The sequence below is a fragment of the Aythya fuligula genome, chromosome 4 (genome assembly GCF_009819795.1).
Source record: "Aythya fuligula isolate bAytFul2 chromosome 4, bAytFul2.pri, whole genome shotgun sequence".
Lineage (NCBI taxonomy): Eukaryota > Metazoa > Chordata > Aves > Anseriformes > Anatidae > Aythya > Aythya fuligula.
Genome location: NC_045562.1, coordinates 43,499,756 through 43,513,510, shown reverse-complemented (window position 1 = coordinate 43,513,510; position 13,755 = coordinate 43,499,756). Strand labels below are relative to the sequence as shown.

At 36.4% G+C, this 13,755-nt stretch overlaps 1 protein-coding gene across 1 annotated transcript in view; it reads left to right on the top strand.

Annotated features, from left to right (window-relative positions):
* The window catches only part of KIAA1109 (KIAA1109 ortholog), a 113,479-nt gene that overhangs the window by 32,841 nt on the left and 66,883 nt on the right, over positions 1–13,755 (top strand). The window contains 10 exon segments of the mRNA XM_032186753.1: positions 314–411; positions 1,421–1,599; positions 1,739–1,845; positions 3,965–4,173; positions 6,213–6,440; positions 7,026–7,163; positions 7,522–7,698; positions 9,966–10,094; positions 10,944–11,063; positions 13,167–13,444. Of these exon segments, the coding sequence (XP_032042644.1) occupies positions 314–411; positions 1,421–1,599; positions 1,739–1,845; positions 3,965–4,173; positions 6,213–6,440; positions 7,026–7,163; positions 7,522–7,698; positions 9,966–10,094; positions 10,944–11,063; positions 13,167–13,444 (1,663 nt within the window).

Sequence of the window (13,755 nt, the reverse complement as noted above, 5' to 3'; positions counted from 1 at the left end):
GAACCGGTGTGTGAAGCAATAAAGAAAGTCACGAGATATTAGTTGCAGTTGACTTTCTTTCTTCTGCTTGTAGTTTCATTGTACAATGCCCTTTTATAAGGGAAAAGGTGTGTCGGGTTACTATGTTACTTTCATTACTATGTTACTTTCATAGTAACATAGTAATTTATACTCTAAATGCATAGCAGTTTCCTTTGTCATGAGTTCAGGAACAGTTTTTTCCTTAATTTTTACCTCTCTGTTTGATAATTTGCCTGAGAACAAAATAGGGAGTGATTCTAACAGTGTTTTGCTTGGTTTTCTTCTCTCCCAGTTTATCTAGCAGCTTGTGGAGAAACATTAAACATTGTTTTCTCTCTGCCTTTCACTGACTTTGTTCCAACTACATGCAATACTAGATTCTCTTTAAAGGTAAGTTCTCTTCCCTCATTGCTCAGCCCCATTGTCTTTTAAATGTGACATAGTTTCACTTCCTTTTCTTCTTCAGCTTGGAACTTTTGCATAAACTCTTTCCTGAAAGAAAAATAGTACCTTTCACTTTCTGTTCATAGAATTCTTCTTTAACTAACCCAGAAGTAAATATATTAGCCTTGATTACATGAAGCATCCAGTTATAGGCTGTTTTATTTTTTTTTCATTTTACACATGTAAATACAAACACATATATATGCATGCAATATTTATATATAATATATACACACACACATACAGTATGTATATTTATTATATATAGCTATATTGTGGGTGTCTATATATATATGTATTTTATCACTTGGAAGTCTGTTCTCATTAGAGATTGAAAGTCCAACACATGTTTAAAGATAAAAACAAAATTCTGGAATAGATAACTGAAGCTATTTTGGAAAGATGTCCTCAAGATATTTCACAGTTTTTTTTACGTACACAACAAATTCTTTGGAACGCTGTAATTCTTGATTTGCTTTCCCTAAAATAGAAGCAGTGTGGGGTTACTAACAATAAAAACTATTTGAAGGTGATGTTGTTAAGTTTGTATAATTTGATAGCAAAGTAAGCGAGGTTATTTCTGAAAGAAAGGAAAGGGAGAAAAAAGTGTGGTTTATTTAAGATGAGGGATGGTCTTGTGCCAGTCACTAACTTTGCATTATGAGTTGAACCACAGAAGAACAAGAATCCCTGAGAGCCATGCACCTGTGTTTTACAGCTTATGATGTGTTCTTATGTTCAAGTTACTGGACTTGAAACTGCTAAGAACTACAAAGCTCTTAGGATTTTATTACAGATTGGAGGGAGCTGTGGTCAGCAATCGTATGAAAACTGAGATTTGTGCATCGCTTTGCCTGTTAAAGTGAAGATGATGGTACACGTGAGCGTGCAAATAGCATGAGCAGCATTATACGTAAAGTGAATAAACTCTTCTGTTATTAACGTTTGCTTTTAGGGAGAAGATGTTGATCTTCGCTTGTATCTACCAGATTGTCATCCTAGTAAATATTCCCTTTTTATGCTGGTGAAAGATTGTCAGTCTAATAAAATAAATCCCGAATCTTGCATTTCTGCTGAATGTCAGAGTGGTCAGAAAACAGGCAAACCCAAGTGGCGCAACATCACTCAAGAAGAGTGAGTTTTATTTTGATTTATGTTTATGTATCTATATTGGCTTGTCGTAGTGACTTATTTTGTTAGTAGAAGAAACAACCTCATGTTGATGGGAAATTATTTGTACTTCAAATAAAAGTATGCTGTTTCTCCTTGAAAGGGCTGGATGGGTTGAATGCTGGACAGTCCCGAGTGTTGTGTTTACAATTGACTACTCATGGCACCCAATTTATCCTCAAAAGGCAGATGAGCAGTTAAAACAATCCTGTAAGTGCCAATACCTTCTTCTTAGCATGTTGCATTTCAGGAAGCGCTGCAACTTTGTTGGGTTGGGTTTAACTGCTTAAATTTACAGAAATTGATTTTGAACTGTACTGTTCTTTTTCCAAATGGGAGAATGCTAATCTTGAGAATGCACTAGTTTTGATTTAAAACCTGTCAACATCTCTTTCAATGCAGAATTTCAGAAAGTGTCCCAGTTCCCTGTGGAAAAAGAGGATACTGTCTGTAGTTAATTTCTCCTTGTCCTTAGCAAAGTAGATCTCTTAAATGGGTTACTGCATAAAGTATCACTTAGTATATGAAATATGAAGTACGGTATTTTGAGCAGTACTATAGTACTTAAACTTTCTAAGCCTTTTTTCCCCTGAATATTATGGCATTTTTCTTACCATTCTAATATTAAAAACTCTCTATAAGCATGAGATACAGTAACATCATGTTACATTTATGTATATGGAACTCCGAGATTTCATTGTAGCTAGCACTCTTGAAGTGAACCATGGCAGGCAGGTAGGAGTGTTAGACTAACGAGTCTAACAGTAATTTCAAAATTCAAAATTTAAATTTAAATTTTGAAAATGCTTGTTTAGAAGTTCTAGAGATGAAATACATATATATATGTATTTCAACATATATATATGTGCTTGCAAAAAAAAAAAAAAAAGCTATGGAATACCTTACTTTTATCTCTGTGTTCAAGTATTTTAAGTGCAGGAGAGGGAGGTATGCAGGAAGTTGTGGGGTTATATAAAAGTCTTTCAGGTTGAGAATAAAGAAGGAAGAACTGAGGAAGGAGAGAGGTATTTTCTAATAATAATGAGAGCTAATTTGAACAGGCCTCAATGAGCAGGTGTTAGAAGACGATATTAAACAGGGTTTTTAGGTGTTGAGTTTCAGCAATTCAAATCTAAAAACTCAGATTTTAGAGTATGAAACAGGATAAATAAGATTCATCTTGCAGATGTTTATTAAGTGCTCTTTTGAGACTCTGTCAGTTTGTGTCAAATTTGCATATTTGAAATTTGATAACATTCACTTGTAATCAGAGCAATTGAACCTGGTTTTGGAAGTTTGTATATACACAGCTAATTTCACCTGGAGCTTCCTTCAAGGAATAATCCTTCAAAGAATCAAGTTGAGCTCACTGCTACAGTTGGATTTGATCCTGTGATGCTGACACAGTGTGTTTGTTACAGTAATATCCATCTGTATTTTCTTCTGTGTCAACTGATAGAACACTAAGCTTGAATGAATATGTTGCATAACAAAGACCAAAGACGTGCGGGTTCCAAATAATTGATGTTCTCACTGTGGCATTTAGCTAACTTCTGTAACATAATGCAAGCACTGAGCAAGCATTGTAGGCAATAAGTGGTAACTTAAAGCCTTGAAGGTAGTTTGCTGGCTACATATTCACGGTAGTTCTGCATGTGCTGGTTCTTCCAGTTAAACTAGCACCTGAAGTCCAACTCCATAAGGAGCAACAATTTTATATCCCATATAGTTCTTTGCTTCTTGGCGGTCACTTCCAGTTATTTGCTTCCTTCTATTGGCCTTTCCTCACTTAAAAAAGACAAAGTGCTTCTCTTTTGTTCCAAGTAAAAAGAGGAAATGGAAAATAAAATTTTGGATTTCTGAACTCTTTTGTGACTAGAGTAATTGAGTAGAGGGGAAATTCTGGCCTACAAAATCATTGGTTCAGAATACATTTCTAACACAACTTCTGAAATGTGCCTTTTTATTCACGTTTGTTTGTTCTGCAATAGATATGTGGTTGTGGGAAATCTGCTACACTGAAATAAAAGCAGGTCTTTGTTTAACTTGAAAAGCAAGATAAATAAATTGATCTTTTTTCATAAGTTGGAGGATTGTTTTCTCTTGCATAGTTGATGTTGGCTAAAATATTCTCTATTTTCCTGTCTTCTTATAGCTACTAAGCATGAGAAACCTGTTCTGTAGCATAGCTATATTACCATAGTTTTAGAATCCAAATTAGAAAGTTGCATAAAGTTGTATATTTCTTACACATTTATATTTGTAGAATTTCATTCATGACAGGCCTAACATAATCAAAATCTGTTTTCTTCTTTCTTTTACTCCCAAGTGTCAGAAATGGAAGAAACAATGTTATCTGTGCTGAGGCCATCGCAGAAAACAGCCGAGAGTGTGATTTCATCTCCCACAGCTTCAACCCGCCTGCCCCTCGACCCCTCAGAGCTGCCCCCGGATAAGCTCCACGTGGAACTGGAACTCTCCCCAGATTCCCAGATAACCCTGTATGGACCCCTGCTCAAAGCCTTTCTGTCTATAAAGGTAAGCATGTAGGAAACAGGAGTGGTTCGTATGAAACAGAAAATGAGAATTCTGCAGAATATGTGGACTTAGATGAAAATTTTCATAAGGGCTTGTTTGGAATGACTTTGGTGATAGGACATGGCTGGGATAAGTTCAGTTGGCACAGGCTTCTGAGGAGACTTGCAGTATAGATGTGGAGACTTATATCAGCATAATTTTCCTTTTGTGAAGTTGTGTGTATATATATATATATAAACATATAGGATCATAAAAATCCATGGTTATGATTATAGTTTACATTTAGAACTACTTTTATATAAAGATGTATCAGAACCTGTGCCTTTAGGCACATTTCTAGGCAAGCTCACATCTTCAGTGCTCATTTCCTCTGGAGGTATACATGTATGTAAGCAGTGCTACGTTAGGTCCCTTGATTCTGTGATGATTTAATTTTTGAAGTGCAGATTTCTCAGCTTTAAACTGGCCTTTATCTTCTAAGTCTCAAGAGAAAGTTTAGATAACTCGTTTTTGAAAATGCATTTACTGTACTTCTTACTATTTTTTTTGCTGTTTACATCTGTTTGTCCAGCTGTGCTGGCAGCATCTTTTAGTAGATATCTAGGTTTGTTTTCTTTAATGCTCATTTTCCTGTCTTGTGGTTTAATTGTTATTGTCAGTATGTTTTCATTGATCTTTTTAAATACACATGGGAGAGATTCCTGTATGTGCATTATTTGTGCAGTTTTGAAAAGTTTTCTGTTCTTTGGAGGTAGTTTGTGGTGTAGTGCACTGTGCTCCGTACTGGATGGCTTACTGGCTTGGAATGAATGATGGGTGAATCTCTGGCAGAAGGTACCAGGAGTAAGATACTGGAGTTCATAGCACCCTCTGCTGGGTCTGCATAGTAAAAATACTCCATGGTCTGTCTCCTGGCACTGTCTTTTATCTTTTCCCTTTGTTAAAAAGCAAAGCCAGTTAGCTTTGCTTAACCTCAGAGAGATTTTGTTTTGAGTACTGAGCAGTGCTTAATTCATACATAGTTTATTAACACAAAAAATACTGTGGAGACTCAGTACAAGATAATAAAATCATGTGTCCAGGGCAGTCATCATTTCAAGGCTAATAACGCCTGCCTTTTCTGCAGACCTTTTTCAAGGACATGGATACTTGGCAATTACTTTTTTTCCTCTGTGTTGCACACTTCATCTTTGCTTGTTTGCTTTGTAGACTTGTGCTCAGAAAAGGACTGGGAAGTCTGGCAGGCAAATGAGGCACAGAAAAGGGAAGAGGGAAGCAATACAAATTTGCAAAGTGCAAAACTCAAATCTACTTGAGTTTGATCTTCTTTCTAGTATCAATTGGTCTGTGTCTCACGAATTGGCAGTGGGGTTTGTAATAGGTGGAATACTTCTGTCAGTGGCTGAGGGACTGAAATACTTTCTCAGAACGAAGGTGGGAGCAGTGTTTGTGTCTGCATCATAACCTCTTTGCATGGAAAGGATTTTGCTCCAGAATGTTTAAGCCCCAACACTTGCCACATACTGACTTAACGTGAAAATATAATTTTGCATCATTGAAAAAATTGTTCTTGAGAGACTTAATGTGTTCATTACATTTACCTTTATATCACACTAATCTTTGGAGGGCAGGAAGAGCAACAAAATTTCAGAAATTTCTGGGTGGATAAGTGTGACTTCCTTTGTGTTCATAATCTCCTGAAGTTTTTTTTTATATTTAAAAGCACAGAATGTGTTAAAAAAAATGGCAGTAATAGTGCTTCAGGATAGTTACTTGTACTGTATGCACCTGGAATACCAGTGCTTTGGGAACTGTTAAGAGCCAGTTCTGCAAAGCACATGGTATCAATTTGCTCGCTTAAGTTACCTGTTTTTCATAAAATAAAACTATTTACGTTTCTTCAGCTATAAGTTGTAGATATATGGCTTATTTTAGGGAGGACTAATGTACAGAAGAAGGTTGGATTTGTATTTCATTATTTGCCTGTATGTTTTTAATTTGTTTTCCCTGTGGTAATAGTAAATAATTCCTTTTCTCAGGAAAATTATTTTGGAGAAGATGACATGTACACTGATTTTGAAGAAGTTATTTCAAGCCCTGTTTTGTCACTCTCTACGTCTTCAAGCTCTGGGTGGACAGCTGTTGGAGTGGAAAATGACAAAAAGGAAAATGAAAGTTCAGTCAAGCCAGTTCACCCTCTTACTTTACGTCCCTGGGATATTACTGTACTTGTTAACTTGTACAAAGTGCATGGGCGGTTGCCAGTGGTAAGTGCTTTAGAATCTTAAAATATTTTGCTGCTATAAGCAGCAATTTTTTTTCCAGTTTTGTAATCTGGAGTTAAATGTAACTCCCTGTAAATCCCTAACATTGGGTTAGGGAGGTGCTTTTTAAAAGGTCTGACTACTCTTTATTACGGTTGTGGCTATCTAAAACAATTCAAAATGTGATTGTTTTTGCTTCCCTGGAAGGTGAACTGGAGATTTTTTTTAAATGGTTTTGTTTTTCGATAAACTTGATTAGTGTCATCAGTTGTTCAGGATTTTGGATTGACCATCATTTCTCTGATAATTAACAAATCTGTCCTCTAATGGTGCATCCTGCTTTGCACAGCTGCATTGTGAAGGATCCCCAGGAATTTAAATAATAGTCTAGATAAAGGTTTGGGTTCACCCAAATGGGTTTGTATATAATTGTGGAAAAGTTTTTGAAGTTGGCGTGGGCTTTTTTTTAAAGTATCAACTTGAAGGAAACTTCGCAAACTTCCAGCTAACAGCTTTGCTTCTAATCTGACAGTTTCAACAGTGTTGTCTGTTTGCAGTTTCTGAAATGGTTTTGTTTTTTTACTTTAGCATTGCAGTCCAGATGGTCCTGAATGCCCTACAGCTTTCTTGGAAAGGTTGTGTTTTGAGATGAAGAAAGGTTTTAGAGAAACAATGCTTCAACTTGTACTGTCTCCAGTGAATTTGTTTCTGAATGACAACTATCAGGTAGTAGCTGAGCTTTGTGTTTTTGTGGGTGCATATGTATTGGGGAAGTTGTAATGATCTTAAAATTGAAATTTGGGGAAGGGAAAGTTGATGATGGTTGCTATTTGTTAAAACAAACTTGGGTTAGATGAGGATCCCTTCCCCACATAGGATTTGCATATATGTTGCTGCATGCTTAACGGTGAGAAATCTTGGGACAGACTAAATGTATAGTCATAGAATCATAGAAAAATCAACAGGATTTAAGAGGTGAAAATGAATGTGTAAGAGATATCTCTGACTACATTTTTTTGCACTTTCTAATGATATATTGTTGAAAATACTAATTTTAACTTAAATGTTACCTTGTCCTTAACAGAGACCTTCAGTGGATGAAGTTCTTCGAGAGGGACACATTAGTCTGTCGGGTCTGCAGCTGCGTGCTCACGCGATGTTTTCAGCAGAAGGTTTGCCTCTTGGAAGTGATACTTTGGAATATGCATGGCTGATAGATGTGCAGGCTGGAAGTCTCACAGCCAAAGTTACAGCACCACAGGTATCATCTAGGAATTCGCCATAATGTATTACCTTTGTTCTTCCTTGCAGAACTGGCGTAGCATGGATTTTGGAAAGCGTGTAGTCTCAGCTGAATTGGATGCGTTAACATATATCCAATGCCTTAAATAACCTTAAGTTTATAGTTTGAAAATACGGCCATTTTTATGGACAGAAGGTGCCAAACGAGCTGAATCTGATGTTTATCTTCCATCTAGATATAACAGGGTGGCTGGTGTTTTATGAGCATTTGAAAGGGTGCTCATAACAGAGTATGAGCAAACACTGTTGTCACTCTGTAAATACCTGCATGTTACATCTATATAAGTGGATGTACTTAAATACTGATTAGAAAAGCAACCACAGTATCTGTGTGTACTCTAAGTGATGTAATTGTAGAATAAGTACTACTATTCTAAACAGGGCAGGTGTTGAGACCATTTCAGCCATAAACTAGGTAACATGACAAAGAGGAGAAAGAAAAATCTATTGAATAAATTTAGATAAGAGATTTTAAGATAAGTTGTCTTTGACTTCCTCTCAGGTTACTTCAATTTTATGATGCTGAATTCTGGAGATGCAGGTTTGTTACCCTGCTGGTTAACACTCTGGGAAGGGCAAATGAAGTACCCAGTTGTGATTGCAGTCTGAAAAGCCATTTGTTATCCCTCACATGTAAGGTTCATGCAGATATGTAGGCATTTGTTTGCAGGGATGCTACCAGTAAGAAGGATATCAAATGGAGCAGCTGGCAAGGATTTATCTTGCAGATGAAGTTTTGGCATTCTATAGAAAGTTACTGACAAAGCCAAATTTTAAAGAAGGAGAAAAATGAGATGACCTGTTGGAAGATAGAATGGGCAAACTTCGGCAGAAGAGTAGCTGGTAGCTTCATAAATTTTGATGCTTGGTCTCACTGGAACATAGTTTGCTTTCAGTGTACAAGTTTCTTAGGTCAGTCTTCATATTAACTACTTTTAGTTTTTGCCATTTTTGTTACTTTCATTTTTCAATATATAATGGCTCCAAGCACACATTAGACAAATCACTTTGATTTATTTCTGATGTGGGCTGTGAGATCTTTAGAAAAGGTTGCTTTATCACTGTGTTCTGAAATGTGAGAAAAATACATAAATTCTATTTCCTGGTTACAGTTTGATTATTAAGAGACTTCTGCATCCTTTTATTCCTTGAAAAAAAAATGGCATAATTTTCTGGCTTTAAACAACTCTTTCAGTAGAAGACTTCTGCAGCAAATAAAATCCAAATCAGGCTTACAAGCAGTTTCTGTAAATTTAAAGAAGAGACTCCAGATACATTTTCATGCTGCTTGTACAGACTTCTGTAGAGGTATTTCCCCAGAAATGCTACTACTGATTTACACAAACTATTGCTTTTACTCCAGTGCTTATAAGCTTCAAGATTAAACCTAGTCAATCAAAGTGTTATAAGATTTTGATGATTCTTCTAAATATTTGACGGAAATTGAGGGTTTTCTTCCCGTAGAAAGCCATTCTCAATTTTATATTTAATACAGGAATTTTATTTTACTTTCTTGTTAGCACTGCTGCAAAGCAGAACTTGAACTTGCTCTTTCAAGGTCATTGTCTTTTTCCTTCCCCGGTGTGATGTATTGCAAGAATTTGTGAAGGTATACAACTAAATGGAGAAAGAGAGATCTTGCGCAGGACAGTCATAGCTATATTAAATTCCAGTTAAATTACTCCTGATTTAAAGTGCCCTTTCCTTTGGTTAGCCAAAGAAAACCCATTTCCCTCTCATAATAGAGACAGACAGTTATGATTCATTTCCTTTATGAATAAGCTAACTATATAAAAGATTTAAATCAGCAATTGGCTAATTACCAGATCCAGAGAGATTCAGCAGTGTTCTGTTTGGCCAGTTTCCTCCTATGCTTTCTAAATGTAACCTTGTTACTTATATGCAAGGAAGTCTGACATTTAAATTATGAATGGTGTTAGGGTATTTAGAGGCATTTTATGAGGTGAAATAAGGTGAGCTGTGTCTTTACGATGAGGAGACTGCTTGACTGTAAGAATAAAGCTATTTTCTTATATTAAGACAGGATTTAGGGTTAGCCATAGGCTATGTGTAAGCAAGGTAATGAAGCCAGAATATTACGGTGGGGACTTCTATTTGGTTTTACTCTTGCTCACCTTCTGACCTTTGGTGATGTTCTTTCAGTAATCTGTTGAATCCTGTAAGTTCATTTTGCATACTTACTATCAGACAACATCTTCCTTACAGCTTGCCTGTCTGTTGGAATGGGGGCAGACCTTCGTGTTTCATGTTGTGTGCCGTGAGTTTGAACTGGAAAGACCAAAGTCTGTTATAATATGTCAGCATGGAATTGATCGTCGTTTTTGTGACTCTAAGGTAACCTTTCATCCATCCTAAATGCTCACTATATTCGTACAGTTTACAAATCCAGTCTTAGTTATCAAGACGCATGGAATATGTAGTCAGATTGGATATCCTATTTGATATTTGAGGTGTTTTAGGAAGAAAAGTGATTCTATCTGTATTTTCCTGTGGATTTACACCATGTTTTAGTACTGTATGAATTATTTTGAGAAACATTGCCCGCAGGAGTCATGCATAGTTCTTTCCTCTACGTTGACAGTTAAGAGGCACATGTCGTAGTTCAGTTTCTCTTAAGAAACAAGGATCACACTTCCCTTTGCATTCCTTGAATGCTTTCACCTCCTTACCCTCTATTGAAACTGTGCTTTGATGGGGGACTTAAGTCAACAGCTTATGGCTTCCACAGACCTTTTTTTGAACACGGGACTCCTACTGCTATGCCCCAAGCAAACAGATAACCATTTGTCTGTCATCATGGGTTCTGCTTTTGGTACTTGCCTCTTGGAATCTGTATGGGCAGTCACTTGAAGACCTAAGGAGGCTTGTGATATATAAAGTATGATTCCTGAATTTCATCTCTTGACCTCCTTCTTGTTTTAATGTATAGGTTCCAGTTTTTGTGATGTTCTCTATTAGGGGGCTCAATTTTCTTTTTGCTGGTGGAAGCCAGGAGAGCCAGGTGGGTCCGCTTATGTTGCTGGACAGAAGAATCATCCCATCTCATATTCATGCTGAAATTGCGGAACAAGTAACTATATTTTGCTCTAGCTTTAGGTCTCTGTTAAACAGAACATAAATAAAAGGATAAGAAATAAAATTCAGTTTAAACTCCTTACATATGTTTAAATCTCTGGTTTTCAGATGAACTGTGTCCCTGGGCCATGCCCAACATCTGATGACTTAAAGTACACTATGACACGCTTAGCCATGGATGGAGCAGATCTGTATGTGGTAGAACATGGCTGTGCCACCAATATAAAGGTAAAAAATATTTATCTTTACAGCAATTAAAATATTTTGGTCAGTAGAATTCTTTGTATTTTTTCATAAAATAACTGACTGATTTCATTGCTTGCTTACATGCAGTGGACTAAGCAGAATATTCGAAACTAAGTGATAGAAGGTTGGTGTTAAAATGGTTGGACTGGGCCAGGAGTAGGTCAATTTGGGTCATATTTAATACTTTCATTAATGATATTGGAAAATTGTTAGGGGGGGTAGATGTCTGCCAAAATAAGAATGTGAGCTGTAAGACTGGTGTAATAAATTAAAATAATACTGGGCAATATAAACGCTAGTGTCTGTATCTGACGGTTAGTAAAAACTTTTACTGTAAGTTAGTAACTGAGCAACTGGAAATGTTTGAGAAGGAATGTATACAAGTCACTGTGTGACATCTCATGTGATAACTTGTGTGAGACAGCTGCTTCAATTAAGATGTATCATTGGTAGAGATGGGAGAAGTATTAGTGCTGCTGCCTGACTGAATCTGGAATACTGCATGGTGTCTCTGTTCAAAAAAGGATGTGGAGAGAAGAGCCGATATTCTCTCTCATCTTATATAAGAGAAAATTGTAGCTAAGTAAAAGCGAAGAGACAGTAAAGTACAGTAACACAAGAAAAGAAGAAAAGCATTGTACTGCTAATGACTAATAGTCGGGCTGTCCATTAATAAATTCAGTTTTAAAAGGTAGGCTTAATATGTGACACTCTGGGGACAGCTTCACAGTATGAGCAAGAATTTAACTGAAGGAGAGCAGCAATTATTTTATACGTTTTGAGTGATGTGATATCTTGTCATTTGAGTGGCTTGCTACCTTGTGGCAGTTAAAAAAGAAAAAAAGCACTTCAGTCTTCAAAATCTTTTGATTCTAATATTATAAAGCATCAGCACAAATATCAACTGTGTTTGCAGGCATAAATATGAATGGCTGGATTTTCAAAGGCTGCTTAATAACCCGAACCACTATAGAAAATTATATCCCTGATGAGTTTCATTCATATTTAAAAAAGGATTTCCGGTGCTTCTTTTATAGTTTGTAACAAAGGAGAGAAGTAATAATTTAATATTAGCCCTATGAATAGCTCTTCCATGGGTGAGTTCATTTCACAGGGCAAGTAAGGACAGCTGCAAAAGTTGGAAAATTAAATTGGAAAAATTCAGGTACTTCATGGTGACTTTTTGGAGATGACTGAAGCTGTTCAGGGAGCTCCATCCACCTTCAAGAAAAATAGAAGGAAACTTCATATTATTTGAAGTTTTATAATTAAGCATGTGTGGCAGGGCTACATCATCCTTTATGTACCGTAATGTCAGGGAGGATTGACTCTGCCTGGGCAGGTGTGCTGCTTGTGGAGTGACTTGTTTTCACAGCTTAGTGTGAGAGCAAAGCAAGAACTTCTCCAGATACAGGAGACAGGGTAGCCTCCTGTTTGGTTGCACAAAATTACTGGAGCTATACCAATAAAAGAAGTAGAATATGATCACAGAAACAAAGGTATTATAACACAAAGGATCAGAGTTGAGGTTCAGGATTTGGAATTTCTTGTATCTTGAATTTTGCACCATTTAACATGGTTCTCTCACTGAGGCATACATTAATTGTGGAGTTGAATGTCTGTATTCCATCAGTTAATACAGCTGTGTATTTGAAGTATATTATCTGTATTTTAGTCTAAATTGTAGTAATAAATCATGGATCTGTGAATTCAAAAATAGAAGATACATTTTTTTTTTTTATGATTACACCAAAGAATTTAATAATGATTAAATGTTTTCATGGTTTGTTATAACATGTCTGCAGTTTGGAATTGTCTTTGGATCCCTTTACAACAGGAGACTCCCAAGTACAGACTTCATTTTTGTTATTTTGCAATTGTCTGAAGCTAATTTCTAAGCTTGCTTTCTTATGTGTGTATGCCTGTGCTTGTATGTAAAAAGCTGTTCTCATGTCATCTTTGGAGAGAGTACTTTACTGAAACCTTTGTGTGTTGTAATAGGTGATGTGATAACTGGATTAAGGCTACTTTATCTTTGCTTCACTTCTAAGTATTCAGAATTCATGTTTTTACTCATGTTTTCAGATGGGTACTATCCGTATTGCAAACTGCAACCTCCACAACCAGTCTGTTGGAGAAGGTGTAAGTGCTGCTATTCAAGACTTGCAATTGAGACAATACGTTGAGCAGGTGAACAACTGCAGAACTGGTCTTCAGCCAATATTAAGGAGGGCATATTGGTTGGAAGCTGGATCTGTCAACTTGGGGCTCATCACTGCTGACATTGCTTTAGCTGCAGATCATCCTTCCAAACATGAAGTACAGAGACATTTCTTGGAGACACATGATAACCGAACAAAGAGGTAAGAGATTGATTTGAATGAGATGGATTTGAATGTTTTTCAGTGTAAGTTAATTTTATTTTTTTTTAAGTATGTTGACTGCTTAGCTATCTAGTTGGTGGCTTGAATGTGCTTGGACTATACAAAGCTATTATTTTTGGAAATACTTTTCAGTCTGTTTTCCCTCATCTCCCAAAATTATGGTCATGGAGAGGGAGGGAATTCAGTTTGTCCTTTTTTTCTCAAGCTAGACTGAAAATAGGTCTTACAGATTTCTGAACAGACTGAGCAGCTGTGAATAAGATGTCTAACTGTGACTCTGTGTTTCCCCT